The sequence below is a fragment of the Erpetoichthys calabaricus genome, chromosome 13 (genome assembly GCF_900747795.2).
Source record: "Erpetoichthys calabaricus chromosome 13, fErpCal1.3, whole genome shotgun sequence".
NCBI lineage: Eukaryota > Metazoa > Chordata > Cladistia > Polypteriformes > Polypteridae > Erpetoichthys > Erpetoichthys calabaricus.
Genome location: NC_041406.2, coordinates 101,440,403 through 101,455,393, shown reverse-complemented (window position 1 = coordinate 101,455,393; position 14,991 = coordinate 101,440,403). Strand labels below are relative to the sequence as shown.

The 14,991-nt window shown below is 39.8% G+C and overlaps 1 protein-coding gene across 7 annotated transcripts in view; it reads left to right on the top strand.

Annotated features, from left to right (window-relative positions):
- LOC114663542 (uncharacterized) overlaps window positions 1-14,991 on the top strand; it is a 72,659-nt gene that overhangs the window by 15,644 nt on the left and 42,024 nt on the right. For all 7 annotated transcript variants that reach the window (XM_051935536.1, XM_028817347.2, XM_051935537.1 and 4 more), the window contains exon 3: window positions 362-430. In XM_051935536.1, the coding sequence (XP_051791496.1) occupies window positions 362-430 (69 nt within the window). The remainder of the gene's footprint in view (window positions 1-361; window positions 431-14,991) is intronic.

Sequence of the window (14,991 nt, the reverse complement as noted above, 5' to 3'; positions counted from 1 at the left end):
ATAAACACCATCATTTTAAAACTGCATTTTGTGTTTACTTGTGTTATATTTGACTAATGGTTAAATGTGTTTGATGATCAGAAACATTTTGTGTGACAAACATGCAAAAGAATAAGAAATCAGGAAGGGGGCAAATAGTTTTTCACACCACTGTACCTAGTGCTGTCCAGAACTATTTGTATAATAGTAAATTTACTTTCGAGGTATTGCTGAAATTGAAACATGGTGGCTTTTGATTTTATGCACTGAAGATTTATAGTGATGCAACTTAGAATGCTAAAAAGTATGATTCTGAGATTTAAAAAAAAAAAAAAAATATATGTACGTGGTGTTCATGGTTTTTTTTCCCCCCTTGTTGCAGCATTGTAATATATCATGCTCTAATGAAACCCAGTATATATGTCATATGATGGGACAGAAGCACAGAAAGGTAAGAAATCCTCCATTATTCCACCATTAAATCTGATGCATTATCTTCAGTGCATTTAGGATTTCATTTTTGGGAAACCATTCTTTTTTGGTAGCTTTATCTGCCGTGTTGGGTGTGTTTTTTTGTAAAAATAACGCAACTGAAATGCTCATTCCAGATTTTTTTTTTTTTTTTTTTTAATACTTATGTAATGTTTGTGTGTGTGTTTTGTTGTGGCCACCAGGATGCATATTAGCCACCCAACCCTGACACACACAAACTCTAGACACAAGTCTTTGCAACACACACACACACAATTTATTTTTCCAGGGGAATTGCTTGTCTTTCGTTCTCCCTGCTGCACAGTACCATAAACGCACTTTCTCTTCCTCTCCGCCTCAGCTGGCAAGCTTTCTCCCAGCTCTGGCTCCTGCCTTTGAAGCAGCTGGCTTCATATAAGCTGCACCCAGGACCGTTCCAGGTGGCTTGTTGGTGAGGTCTGGAATTACTCCCAGGTGTGGCAGAAGTCCTGGTACCCAACTGGCCTGAGCCGACCAATACCAAGTCCCATATAGCCCTATGGGACTCCGAGGGGCTATTACACCCCAGGTGTACTTTATTAAGTAGGTTTGAGAAAGTTATCTACATGGATAAAAAATTTTGTGCTTTGTTTCTCTGAAATACTGCCCTTAAATTTTTTATCTCAAGGAGAAGTAAATACTGTATGTCACGTGTGACAGCAGATATTAGGGATGACTTTGGATATCCTTGTCTGTGTGACAGAAGTCTTGAAAACTGACATAAGTATTTATAAATGCTGAGGCTACATAAACACAGGATTTGTGTATTAGATTTACTCAAATCTTTACATTTGAAGTCATATTAATAATAGTTAACCCCATCCAACCTCTGCATCTAGGGAGGTAAGAAAAATGTTTTGGTTTAGTGAAAAAAATAATGGGAGAGCATTTTTCAAAAAAACATACTAGTAGCTTTATATCTGAAAAAAGCATACATTATTCATATTTAAAGGATTTTTTTTTTTTAATTCATAGAGACAAGTCTTTTATCATTTTGGAAGAAAATGCAGATATTATTCTAACCAAATGGGTAAAAACTGTATTGAGAATTTTAAAATTTGGTTAAGGAATAAATCTCATCTGCGGACTTCACATTTTGGTATTAACAATTGATCCCCATCTTTCTACCAACTTAGTAAGAGAAGCTCCACAGCTTTTGCAAAATTAAATGTATTGTGAGAAAAAACCTTAATTTGTAACTGGCGTGTCTGTGTAATACACTACTTGATTGATCAGATGTAAGAAAATAGGTTGCCATATGCTAGTAGTTTGGCACCTATTTCTCTGTGTTCATAATGGATGGCATGGAACCTAGTGAAAAGGACATTTTCACCTTAGATGGTAAGTAATTTCAGAATCCCCTTTTTACTTCATACTTCCTTGAAAAGATCAAGAAACAGTGTGTCAGTCATTTAAACAAGATCTAGCAGATCTTTTCTTTTGAAACTAATACATGTGTTCCTGCAAGAGTAAAAATGAAGTAGTTTACTACATTTAAGCTATTGATCACTCTCAAAGAGTGAAACAAGATACCTTGGGTGTGTTTTCCTTAGCATAAAAAAACAAATCTGTCCATAAAACAGTCATAGTCAGTTAACAGTAGTTGTGTAAGTTAATTCATTATGGTCTGTAAAACTTTATTGTCATAAGAGGTGCATGGAAGGAAATTTCTCTGCTCAAGGAGTAATCACAGCGAAATCAATATAAACTGGTTTAATAGGCATTTTTTGTTTGATATATGATCAAGATGCACATTCGGAGCATTAGGGCTGTCACAATACCAAAATTTTCAACTTTGATATGACCATTAAAATTCTATACCATATGACAATATTCAGTACATTATATAATGTAACTAAATAAAAATACATTTAAATTGACATTCTGTATGCATTCAGATCTTTACATTAATGAAATCCAGTAAAAGATACTTTAATATTTAAATGCAAATACTTCAAGTTGTGCAGTTATTTGTTAAATAATAACCAATAAAAAAACAGTTTCAATCTAGTCATCTTTTTTTGTACATTGATGAAAACCAACTGTTTTAACATTTTAATTGTACTACCTCAGTATCATAAGTAGTGCAATCTTTTGTAAAAAGCATACATTAAAATATGAAAATAAACATTCAAGTATGTGGTCTTTTGTAAACAGTAAATATACCTTTAATAAAAACAATATTTGTGCAGTTGCTTACAAAAGTAACATACAATGTGCATGGTTTGCATTTACCGATACCCTTTAAAAGTGCTAGTCATCTGTTTGTATTTTTCTGTAAATAGACTACAATGTCTTGCAAGCATGTCAGCATTTACTTAATTGGCTGACTCCTTTATCCAAGGCAACTTACAACATTTATGATACAATTTATTACATTTCTTTTGGTTTTCCAGGTGGACCACAGGCAGGTCAAGTTAATTGTTCATGGTCACAAAGTGTCTGTTGTGGGATTTGAACCCACAGCCTCAGGGTTTGAAGTTCAAAGCCTTAACCAGTGCACCACACTGCCGGCTTCTTCAGGTGCTCTTCTGTAAGGCGTGTTCTTTTTGGGCTACAAATTAGTTTGACATACTGAATATATGCTCTAAAACGTCGAAAAGTTATAGCGCCTTACATTGTTTAGTAAATGTGATAAAATATATACAGTAATCCCTCGCTGTATCGCGCTTCGCCTTTCGCGGCTTCACTCTATCGCGGATTTTATATGTAAGCATATTTAAATATATATCGCGGATTTTTTGCTGGTTCGCGGATTTCTGCGGACAATGGGTCTTTTAATTTCTGGTACATGCTTCCTCAGTTGGTTTGCCCAGTTGATTTCATACAAAGGACGCTATTGGCAGATGGCTGAGAAGCTACCCAACTTACTTTTCTCTCTCTCTTGCGCTGACATTCTCTGATCCTGACGTAGGGGGTGTGAGCAGGGGGGCTGTTCGCACACCTAGATGATACGGACGCTCGTCTAAAAATGCTGAAAGATTATCTTCATGTTGCTCCCTTCTGTGCAGCTGCTTCGTGAAGCGACATGCTGCACGGTGCTTTGCATACTTAAAAGCTCGAAGGACACGTATTGATTTTTGATTGTTTGTTTTTCTCTGTCTCTCTCTATCTCTCACTCTCTCTTTCTCTGCTCCTGACGGAGGGGGTGTGAGCTGCCGCCTTCAACAGCTTTGTCCAGCGGTGCTTCGCATACTTACAAGCCAAACAGGCCTATTGATTTGTTTGCTTTTCTCTCTCTTTCTGACATTCTGTGCTCCTGACATGCACTCCTTTGAAGACGAAGATATGTTTGCATTCTTTAAATTGTGAGACGGAACTGTCATCTCTGTCTTGTCATGGAGCACAGTTTAAACTTTTGAAAAAGAGACAAATGTTTGTTTGCAGTGTTTGAATAAAGTTCCTGTCTCTCTCTACAACCTCCTGTGTTTCTGTGCAAATCTGTGACCCAAGCATGACAATATAAAAATAACCATATAAACATATGGTTTCTACTTCGCGGATTTTCACCTTTCGCGGGGGGTTCTGGAACGCAACCCCCGCGATGGAGGAGGGATTACTGTATTTTAAAAATCTTGCATAGATAGTAACATGGTTTTTCAGCACAATTCGCAGTGAAGGTTAAAAAAATCGAGAGTCACAGAACTGTAGGCTGATCTACCCTTCGGACATTCCTCTAGCTTCCCCAGTTGATGAAGTAATCAAGTGTCTGCATGCCAAAATTGCCATGTGGAAACCAGACTAGGACACCCCAATGAAAAGACAGTTTGCCTGAGTGCCCCAAAATCAAAAGTGGGAACTACCGCATTGTATGGAACAACTGGGTTTCTGTGCACTTACTTGTTAAAAGTAAAATTAACTCTTTTTAAGGAGCTTTATTCATTAAGTTCTCCAGGGGCTGGTGCAGGTCTTAATCTGGTCTTGTAATTAAGTGTACCAGTGAAGGCTTCGACACTGCTGAAGTTGCCATCTTATTATGGTCTTTGAATGGGTGGAAATGGAGATATAACTCTGGCCATGACGAACCAGAAGTGCATTTGTAATATAGGCTGTAGAATCGATACCTTGAAAAATGAATACAGTATACCCCCAAAATTTGGGGGGGTTACATTCCTAGAGCACCCGCAAATTGTGAAAAACTGACTTTTGGATGTGGTTAAAAAATGTCTTTTAAATGCCTAATTTTATAGTTTAAACCCTAAATACAGTATGCCCCCAAAGCACTTTAATTTCTTTGCAAGCTTCGCTTAATACATTAATACATTACCTAAAAATTACCTTAATACATTACCTAAAAACAGAATGTAAAGGTAAACCCATATACTGTACAGTACTATACTGCTATGTCTCCCATGGTGCTAGAATGTAAAATACCAATGTTACCGCTATACAGTGCATCCGGAAAGTATTCACAGCGCATCACTTTTTCCACATTTTGTCATGTTACAGCCTTATTCCAAAATGGATTAAATTCATTTTTTTCCTCAGAATTCTACACACAACACCCCATAATGACGTGAAAAAAGTTTACTTGAGATTTTTGCAAATTTATTAAAAATAAAAAAATCACATGTACATAAGTATTCACAGCCTTTGCCATGAAGCTGAAAATTGAGCTCAGATGCATCCTGTTTCCCCTGATCATCCTTGAGATGTTTCTGCAGCTTAATTGGAGCCCACCTGTGGTAAATTCAGTTGATTGGACATGATTTGGAAAGGCACACACCTATCTATATAAGGTCCCACAGTTGACAGTTCATGTCAGAGCACAAACCAAGCATGAAGTCAAAGGAATTGTCTGTAGACCTCCAAGACAGGATTGTCTCGAGGCACAAATCTAAGGAAGGTTACAGAAAAATTTCTGCTGCTTTGAAGGTCCCAATGAGCACAGTGGCCTCCATCATCCGTAAGTGGAAGAAGTTCGAAACCACTAGGACTCTTCCTAGAGCTGGCTGGCCATCTAAACTGAGCAATCGGGGGAGAAGGGCCTTAGTCGGGGAGGTGACCAAGAACCTGATGGTCACTCTGTCGGAGGTCCTCTGTGGAGAGAGGAGAACCTTCCAGAAGGACAACCATCTATGCAGCAATCCACCAATCAGGCCTGTATGGTAGAGTGGCCAGACGGAAGCCACTCCTTAAGTAAAAGGCACATGGCAGCCTGCCTGGAGTTTGCCAAAAGGCACCTGAAGGACTCTCAGACCATGAGAGAGAAAATTCTCTGGTCTGATGAGACAAAGATTGAACTCTTTGGTGTGAATGCCAGGCGTCACGTTTGGAGGAAACCAGGCACCGCTCATCACCAGGCCAATACCATCCCTACAGTGAAGCATGGTGGTGGCAGCATCATGCTGTGGGGATGTTTTTCAGTGGCAGGGACTGGGAGACTAGTCAGGATAAAGGGAAAGATGACTGCAGCAATGTACAGAGACATCCTGGATGAAAACCTGCTCCAGAGCGCTCTTGACCTCCGACTGGGGCGACAGTTCATCTTTCAGCAGGACAACGACCCTAAGCACACAGCCAGGATATCAAAGGAGTGGCTTCAGGACAACTCTGTGAATGTCCTTGAGTGGCCCAGCCAGAGCCCAGACTTGAATCCGATTGAACATCTCTGGAGATATCTTAAAATGGCCGTGCACCAACTCTTCCCATCCAACCTGATGGAGCTTGAGAGGTGCTGCAAAGAGGAATGGGCGAAACTGGCCATGGTTGTGTGCCAAACTTATGGCATCATATTCAAAAAGACTTGAGGCTGTAAATGCTGCCAAAGGTGCATCGACAAAGTATTGAGCAAAGGCTGTGAATACTTATGTACATGTGATTTTTTTATTTTTAATAAATTTGCAAAAACCTCAAGTAAACTTTTTTCACGTTGTCATTATTTGGTGTTGTGTGTAGAATTCTGAGGAAAAAAATGAATTTAATCCATTTTGGAATAAGGCTGTAACATAACAAAATATGGAAAAAGTGATGCGCTGTGAATACTTTCCGGATGCATTGTACGTACTGTAATTCATGCAAGTGCGTTTTCTTTACTATGCGCTGTCAATTTTCTTTGTTATAAGTAGAGTAAATACATAATTTTATTTAAAATACAGCAAATGTACAGGTACTCACCAATGATGAATGATATTGATGATGATGAAGTAGCAGTGCAGTATGATGCAGAGGATTTAAAGCTCATCGGGTGCCACCAGTTCTTCAGGCGCTTCAGGAAGAGTAGTATCTTTGGACGGGTCTTCTGGTGGGGTTTCATGCTGGCTTTTCTTTATAGGTTTCAGGAACATTATGATGGGAAGTTGCTGTCATTGTTTCTTCATGGTGGCGAGGAGCGTTTTATATGTCTGAATGGCAGCATTGATGCCATTATTAACTTTGAGACCCCGAACCATATAGGGATCCCATGCTTCAATCATCCCTTGTAACTCCTTTGATGTCCGAATAATCTGGGAGAGACATTCCAATGTCGGGCTCTGCTCCTTCTCCTCTTGCACTGGATCTGTCTCTTCTTCCTCCTCCTTCTCCTCTTTGCTGGCAGACTTTATTTAAACTCCAACAAATCCTCATCCATCAGGGATTCAGAGTGGGCATCGATAAGGTTGTTCACCTCATCTTGAGTGATGTCGTCAAAACCTTCGCCACCCAGTATCTTTGCCAGTTCCACAGCCTTGTCGACAGCATCATGCGAAATTTTTTTCGGGTGATAAGCCCTTGTTGTCATGGACACACTCTGGCCACAGCTTCTTCCAGTAGGTGTTGAGGGTTTCCTTTTTCATCTCCTTAAGAGCAGCTTGGATGACTGACAGGCATGTCGCGATTGTAAAGTTATGCCAGTAATCCTTCAATGTAAAATTCTTGTCCGCGTCCATCGCATCCACAAGATATTGGAGAGAAATCCGGGTATAAAGAGCCTTGAAGGCACGGATTATGCCTTGATCCATAGGTTGGATAAGGGAGGTGGTGTTGGCAGGGAGGAACTCAGTCTGAACACCCTTGTAATACAAATCCAACGGGTGGCCGCCAGCATTATCCATAAGCAACACCTTGAAGTCCATGCCTAAGTCGTGGAGGTATTCCTTGACTTGAGGGATGATGCACTGGTGAAACCAGTTTGAAGCAAGGACTTTGGTAATACAGGCTTTAGGGTTGTGCATCCAGAAGACAGGCAGCAGGTTTTTATTTTTGTTTTTAAGGGCCCTAGGGTTCGCCGATTTGTAGATGATGCCAGGTTTCATCATGTAGCCAGCAGCATTGCCACACATAAGTGTCACTTTGTCCTTCAGTGCCTTAAACCCTGGAGCTTTGGCTTTGTCCTTCATGATGTAAGTTCTGGATGGCATGTTCTTCCAGAGCAAGCCAGTCTCATCCATGTTAAAAACTTGTTCAGGCGTGTATCCCTCCTCCTCTATAATGTGCCTAAATGTCTCTGGGTACTTCTCCGTGGCTGCTTTGTCAGCAGACGTTGCCTCTCCATGTATAGAAATGCTTTTAATATTAAATAGTTTCTGAAAACGATCAAACCATCCCTTACTAGCTTGAAAATCTTCAGGCTCCGGTGCTCTTGATGGTCCTGGTTGCGGTTCTTCAGTACCTTCTACATTGTCTCCTGTAGCGAACTGCTGGTACAGTTTCCGTGCTTTCTCACGGATGATGTTACCATCCAAGGGGATGTTCTTATTCCTGCAGTCGGTGATCCATAATGCCAAGGCAGATTCCATCCTGACTATATTTTTATTCCTTACAGTCGTTACCTTTTTGGCACTATCACAGACATTTGCATATACGGTACTCCGGATCGCTGCCTCATGCTGCTTTATGTAGCGCACGGTGCTTTCATTAATGCCATAGTGGTGCACTACTGCAGAATAACTTTTTAGTTCCCGGAGCAAATCCAGTAGTTCAACCTTCTCCTGGAGAGTTTTAAACTTCTTCTGGCACTTAGGCTCAGTGCCAGAAGCCTTAGAAGGTGCAGGGCGTTTCGGTGACATCTTATGCGTTTTAAGAATAACGAAATGAATACAATAACAAAATGGAAAACACAAGGACACTCGGCTGGAGATGCGTCACAGTGCAGCAGTCAATCAGCAGCAAGGTGAAATGAATAACGCTCTCGGATTGGCTACTTTCACCATCCCAAACCGTGTTTTCCTCAGCGATTGTTTCCTGTTCTCTCTACAGCGCAGTATTGCCACAAAAAAGCCATAAGAAATTGCGAAGGATATTTGTGCTTTCCGCTAACAATTAATAGTTGGTCGTTCACGGATTTTTCCTTAGAACCTAAGTCCGCGAACCCTGAACTGCGTCTTCGCGGGGGTCTACTGTATTGAACAATTTTAAAAATGTTAGTTGGTACTTACTGATATTTTGATACTTTTGACAACCCTGCAGACGATACATTGACCATGGATGTGTGTTATGAAAACTATCAATCTTGATAAATAAAGATTAGATAATCTTCAATACTAAATAGAGAACAAGATAACAAACGTTAGTAAAAGGCGAATGGGTTTTTCATTTCCTGAAGCCCTCGTTTAAAGTACTACTTTGTTGGATTTTCCCCAACAACTATGTTGGAAAAGCACTGACCTTCTCTGACAGGAACATCGATTCCATGTATTTCAGTGGCCAAATAGATTATTGTGACACAACAGATATATGCAAAGTGGCAAAAACTAATTAATAAAATTAAAACTTGCAAAAAAAAAAAAGCACAAAATAAAAATTCAACTAATAGGTTAAATTTACGTATTCTTGCTTTGCATACTCTTAACAAATTGACTTTCAAAAGAGGTAAACATAATTGAGTAACATTAGACTAAGCCTGTTTGTTCAGCAAATTTAGTAGGACAGGTAACCAAAGTTAATTTTTTCACAAGTGAAAAAGATGTTGTAATAAATTGAATAGACTGCAATCAATAAAGCAATTGAACCTAATCTAACAACAAATTAATCAACGATATAAAATATCGCAGAACAAAGTTTTATCCAATCAGTTAGACAGATATTCCAAAGAAAAATGGGTTTTCAGTTGCTTCTTCGATAGCCCCTTCCACCAACTAGGAGCTACACAGGAAAAGTCTGTATTGAGACTTGATACCCCACAGAGGAGACATCACCAGATGCTGTTCACTGGCAGACCGGAGTGGGTGAGGAGGAGTATAGGGCTTCACCAGTGTCTCCATGTACTCAATGGGTTAGCACTCAACTACTCTGTAGGCAAGCATCAGGGATTTGAACTTAATGTATGCAGCTACAGCAGCCAATGTAGAGACCAGAAAAGAGAATTGACATGTGCCCGTCTTGGCCAGTTAAATACAAGATGGGACATTGCATTCTGGACCATCTGCAGCGGCTGGATAGCACAGAGCAGAGTTGCAGTAGTCCAGAAGTGACAAAATCAAAGCCTGGACCAGAAATTGTACTATATACACTGTCAGGTAAGATCTCGTGGAGGTTGTACAGTGTAAACCTGCATGAACGAGAAACAGTAGAAGTGTGGTCAGAAAAAGATAGCTAGTCACCACCCCAAGGTTTCATACTGACTTGGCAGGTGTTTGCAACAGTGAGCCAAGATGTACATACATGGGGAGTTGAGCAGACTGGCTGGCTGGGATCACAAGAAGCTTGGTTTTTGATGGTGGTCCTTAATCTGGGTTAATATACCTGACATGCACAGACTCTAGCTGATAATGTGTTGCCCTCCGGAGGGAACGGCCATGTAGCACTGATAAGAGAAACCATGGGATTGGATGATGGAGCCCAGCCTGTTGGTGCACAGAAAGAAAAGTACCAAGCACTGATCCTTAGGATTCACCTGAGGATGTCCAGTTTGCCCTTGACAACTTTCCTCACCAGGACACACTGTAGGATCTGCCAAAGATGTAGGACTCAGAAATCTGAGAGCAATCCCAATGATGCCAAGGTCAGAGCTTTTTTTTCTGCAGAACTCCCAACATTTTCAAAACTGAGACTTTTTTGAAAACACTCTTCAGTGCCATATACTTCTGAAAATGAAACCTCAGCATTGTTTATTGTGGACAGCCGAAAACAGACTGTAATTGTACTGCTTTATTTTTGCTTATTACATGCCCCTTCCCTATTTTGGTCTTACTCATTACAGCAGCTCATTCCCTGATTAGTCACTCTTCACCCTTTGAAAGAAGAAAACCATATTCTAACATAGTAGATATGGGGAAGTTGCTTTACATGGTGCTTGTTGTGTAGCTTAACGGTATGCATCTAAATTGCAAAAGGCAGTTTTCAGATTATAGTAAATCCTGTGGATGAATTCCCTTGACCCCTACACAATGCAGTGTGTGTGAAGTAACTCTATATCTAGCATGTGTATATAGAGGTTAGTTTTAATTCCTGAGTCCAGCATACAGAATCACTTGTATTTTTTTTTTCATCTTCTCTTGCACATAACTGATATACTAAATTTGTTCAGCTCATTAACCAGCTTTGCAAATATAGTAGACTTCTTCTAGTGCTAACCATGCCATCTCAGAATGAGGAGTTCAAAGACCACTTATTTTGAAAAGATGATGTGTACAACTGATTGCTTTAATATTTCAAATTCAAAATGCATAACTTTTATCAGGAATTCATATTCCTCATTATTTTCATTCATATTATTTAGAGAGCTAAGAAGGTTTAGTGGATGGTTAAACTTTGGTCAGTTTCCACTTAATTGTTTTGACTAGCCAAGATTCATGTGCTTAAGTTAGACACCCCAAATTCGGCTGTAGTTGAGTTTGGTTTTTAATCATGTAGACTCATCTAGGGTGTTCCTTTCTACCACTTTAGTGTACTGTATATAATATTATTACTATATTATTATTGTTGTTACTGTTGATAATAATAATAATGTTACATTTATTGAGTGCCTTTCACAAACCCAATGTCGCTTTACATACAGAGTAAAAAAAACAAAAAAAAAAAAAACTACACAGATGACAAAAGTTTGTAAAAGAGGAAAGTTTTCAGTTTAGATTTAAAAAGTGCAGAAACAGGAGCAATCTCGGAGAGACTGAGGAAGAGAGAACAGGGGAGATGTGAGCAAAATGCTTTGTGTGGGTGAGGACTCTAGCTGCGGAGTTCTGAATGTACTGTAGCTTCTGTATAGATTTTGCAGGGAAGCCAATTAAGAGGGAATTAGAGTAATCAATATGAGACATTATGAAACAATGAACTAGAGTTTGAGCATCAGACAAGGACAGAAATGGACGGAGGTGGGCAATGTTACAGAGATGATAGAATGAAATTTTGGAAAGCGACCTAATGTGTAGCTCAAACTTAAGTGATGAATCAAACAAAACACCAAGATTTCTGATAACAGAAGCAGGTTTGACAAGTGTACCATCAACAGAAATAGAGAAATTAGATGCCTTAGAAAATTGGGATTTTGGACCTACCAGTAACATTTCAGTTTTATTGGCATTAAGTTTGAGAGAGTTATTTTTCCATCCTTCCATCCAGCTTAAGATCAGTGATGCATTCAGTGAGTGTGCTGGAAGGTGAATCTGTAGGGTAGTCTGTACTAAGATATAACTGTATATCGTCTGCATAACAGTGGAAGTTAAGGTCATGTCTGTGAATAATCTGACCCAAAGGAAGGATATAAAGTAGAAAAAGTAATGGCCCAAGGACTGAACCCTGAGGGACACCATGTGACACAGGTGAGGTGGAGGATTTATATCGGCAGAGTGTGACATACTGTTTATTAGAAAGATATGATATGATGTGAGCCATTGAAGGGCTAAGTCAGAGATGCCTACAGCAGAGAGACATGACAGGAGGATTTTAGGGTTAAATGTGTCAAATGCTGCACTTAAGTCAAGAAGGAGGAGAATATTAAGGGAACCGCGATCTCCTTGTAGTCTGTGAACTTCTCCGGTCTGCAGAAGAGCTGTCTCAGTGCTGTGCTGTGTACGAAGCCAGACTAAAAAGGCTCAGAGTGTATTATCTAGAAGAAAAGCATGGAGTTGTGTAGCAACCACGTGTTCCATCACCTTAGCCAAAAAAGGGAGATTAGAGATAGGCCTGTAACTGGAGAGAAAGGAAGAATCCAGGTCAGGTTTTTTTAAGGATTGGGGTAACTGCAGCAGTTTTGAGAGCAGTAGGGACAGAACCTGAGATGAAGCATGCATTTACCAATGAGGCAATAGGAATACTAATTATGGATGAGCATGTCTTAAGCAGAAAAGTGGGGGCAGGATCAAGCAGACGGGAGGAGGCATTAGACTTACTAAGTTCAGAGATAGCAGGAGAGTCAACAGGCGAGAAACAAGCGAGTCTTGATGATGGAGATGGCAGATCAGAATGAGTGAGTGACTGCAGTGTGGAAGGGAAACTGTGATAGATTTGATCAATTTTGGTATTAAAGAAATGTAAGAAAGCCTGACACTGTTCAGCTGTATTGGGACATGCTAGAAGAGGGGGTTGGAGGAGTTTATTAACAGTTCTAAAAAGAGTTCTAGGTCTAGTCTTAGCACCATTTATGAGAGAGGAAAAATAGTTGGAACGAGCAGTGTCAGTGTAAAGCTGTGAATGAACTGAGGCCCATTTTCTTATAATGCCCTTCAAGACGAAGGCTAGTGGCTTTCATAGGTGTACCATTGGTCTCATTGGTGTACCAGGGACAGGAGTGGGAGGCTGGAACATGCCTAGTCCTTAAGGGAGCAAAGTTATTTAACAGTTGGGAAACACAGCTGTTATAAAGGGAAACCATATTTTCAGAAGAGGGAAGACTATGCAATTCAGAAAGAGACGAAGACTGAAGGGAAGCAGCAAACAAATCAGAATTAACAGACCTAATGTTGTGATAGGAGACAGACTTTTTCTTGACAGATGTAGTGGTAATCATGCTAAAGTTACATTCAATAATCCTATGATCGGAAATACCAGAGAGTGAACCTGAGACAGAGAAATTATTCAAGCCATTTGAACACAGCAAGTCAAGAATATGACCCTGAGTATGAGTGGGGAAATCCACATGCTGTGTCAAGTCAAAAACAATCCAAAGTTGTGGTAAGTTCAGCTGTAAGAGAGCAGTTGATATCAACATGAATATTAAAATCACCAAGTAAAATTACAGCAGGGCAAAGAGATGAGATTACAGTGAGAAGTTCATTAAATTCAGACAAAAAGTTCACCACAGATTTGGGAGGGCGATAAACTAACAGCAGTACAGAAGGGAAGGAAACCATTTTAACAGCAATATATTCAAAAGATGTGACTTCAAAAAAGGAGAGCTTCTTCATTGTCAAGTTAGATATATAAACCACAGCCAGGTCACCCCCTTTACCTGTTAACCCGAGTTTAGATATGTGGGTATAGCTTGGTGGAGACAACAAGATTAAATGTAAGTAGTCACCAGGGGCTTCATGCATAACGCCGTGCGTAGAATTTGCACTATAACATGACGTAAGCACAAAAGCCGAAATGTGCTTACGCACAGAAAAATCCAGATGCAGGAATCTGTGCGTTCGCCAACTTCCGCGTTCTTCTGCTACATAAATCCCGCTCAGCTTGGAAATAAATGCACGTGCTCGCGCTTGCTGTCCCGCCCCAACTCCTCCCAGAATTATGCCTCTTTGAAAATGCAAATCAATATAAATAGCCCTTAAGCCCAGCGTTCTGTGAAAAGGCAATGGCAAAAGTACGAGGAAAAATAGACGAAATTCAGCGAATACCAAATGGAGGCAAAGAAAAACGTACTATTTGTTGGTTTAAACAGTAATATAAGCAACAAAAGGAAGTTGATCGAGTGACGTAGCGTGTCGGAGAAACTCGTAAGCTCAAGTTCACAAAGTCGCACAGTGCCCGAAGTAAAAAAAGTTGTCAGATATCAAAGTTGACTCGTAGCCTACCGTCTGAGTGTCATATGAAAGCTTATTAGGGTACAGTGTGAAAAAAGCACGAAATGTCAACTTTAATCTCGAAATTTCCACTTTAATCACGTAGTTTATTTTGTCATTAACATAGAACATCATAAACTTCATCTTAAAATCGTTTAATTTACTAGTTTCTCAAATCCCGTCGTAACTAAAGTACCACGTTAAATGCTTTGTTGTGTACTGTATTTGATCTTATATGTGCCTGAATCACTACGTGCTCTTCCTCTGACAGGACACAGAATCCATTACGTTCATAATATTACAGCTCTCGGAGTAATTCAAATACTGAGAGGTATACGTGATATCATTTTCATGATGATATGAGTTAAAGCATGTTATTAAACATGGGAACACGGTGGCGCAGTGATTGTTCATGTCTTACAGCAAGATGCTTGCTGCACCATGCGCGACCTTCAATGAAATGCTTTATTACAGAAGTACTGTCTTTTTCAAACGTACTAATCCCCAATTCCTGTCCGTCCTTTTCTTTTTCCAAATACCCAAACGCCACACAATCAGCTCTGTAATAGACGTTCAGCCATCTGTAAGCTTAGAACGCTGATTTTTCAAAACTTTTAAGGAACATCGAAATATCTTAGTAATG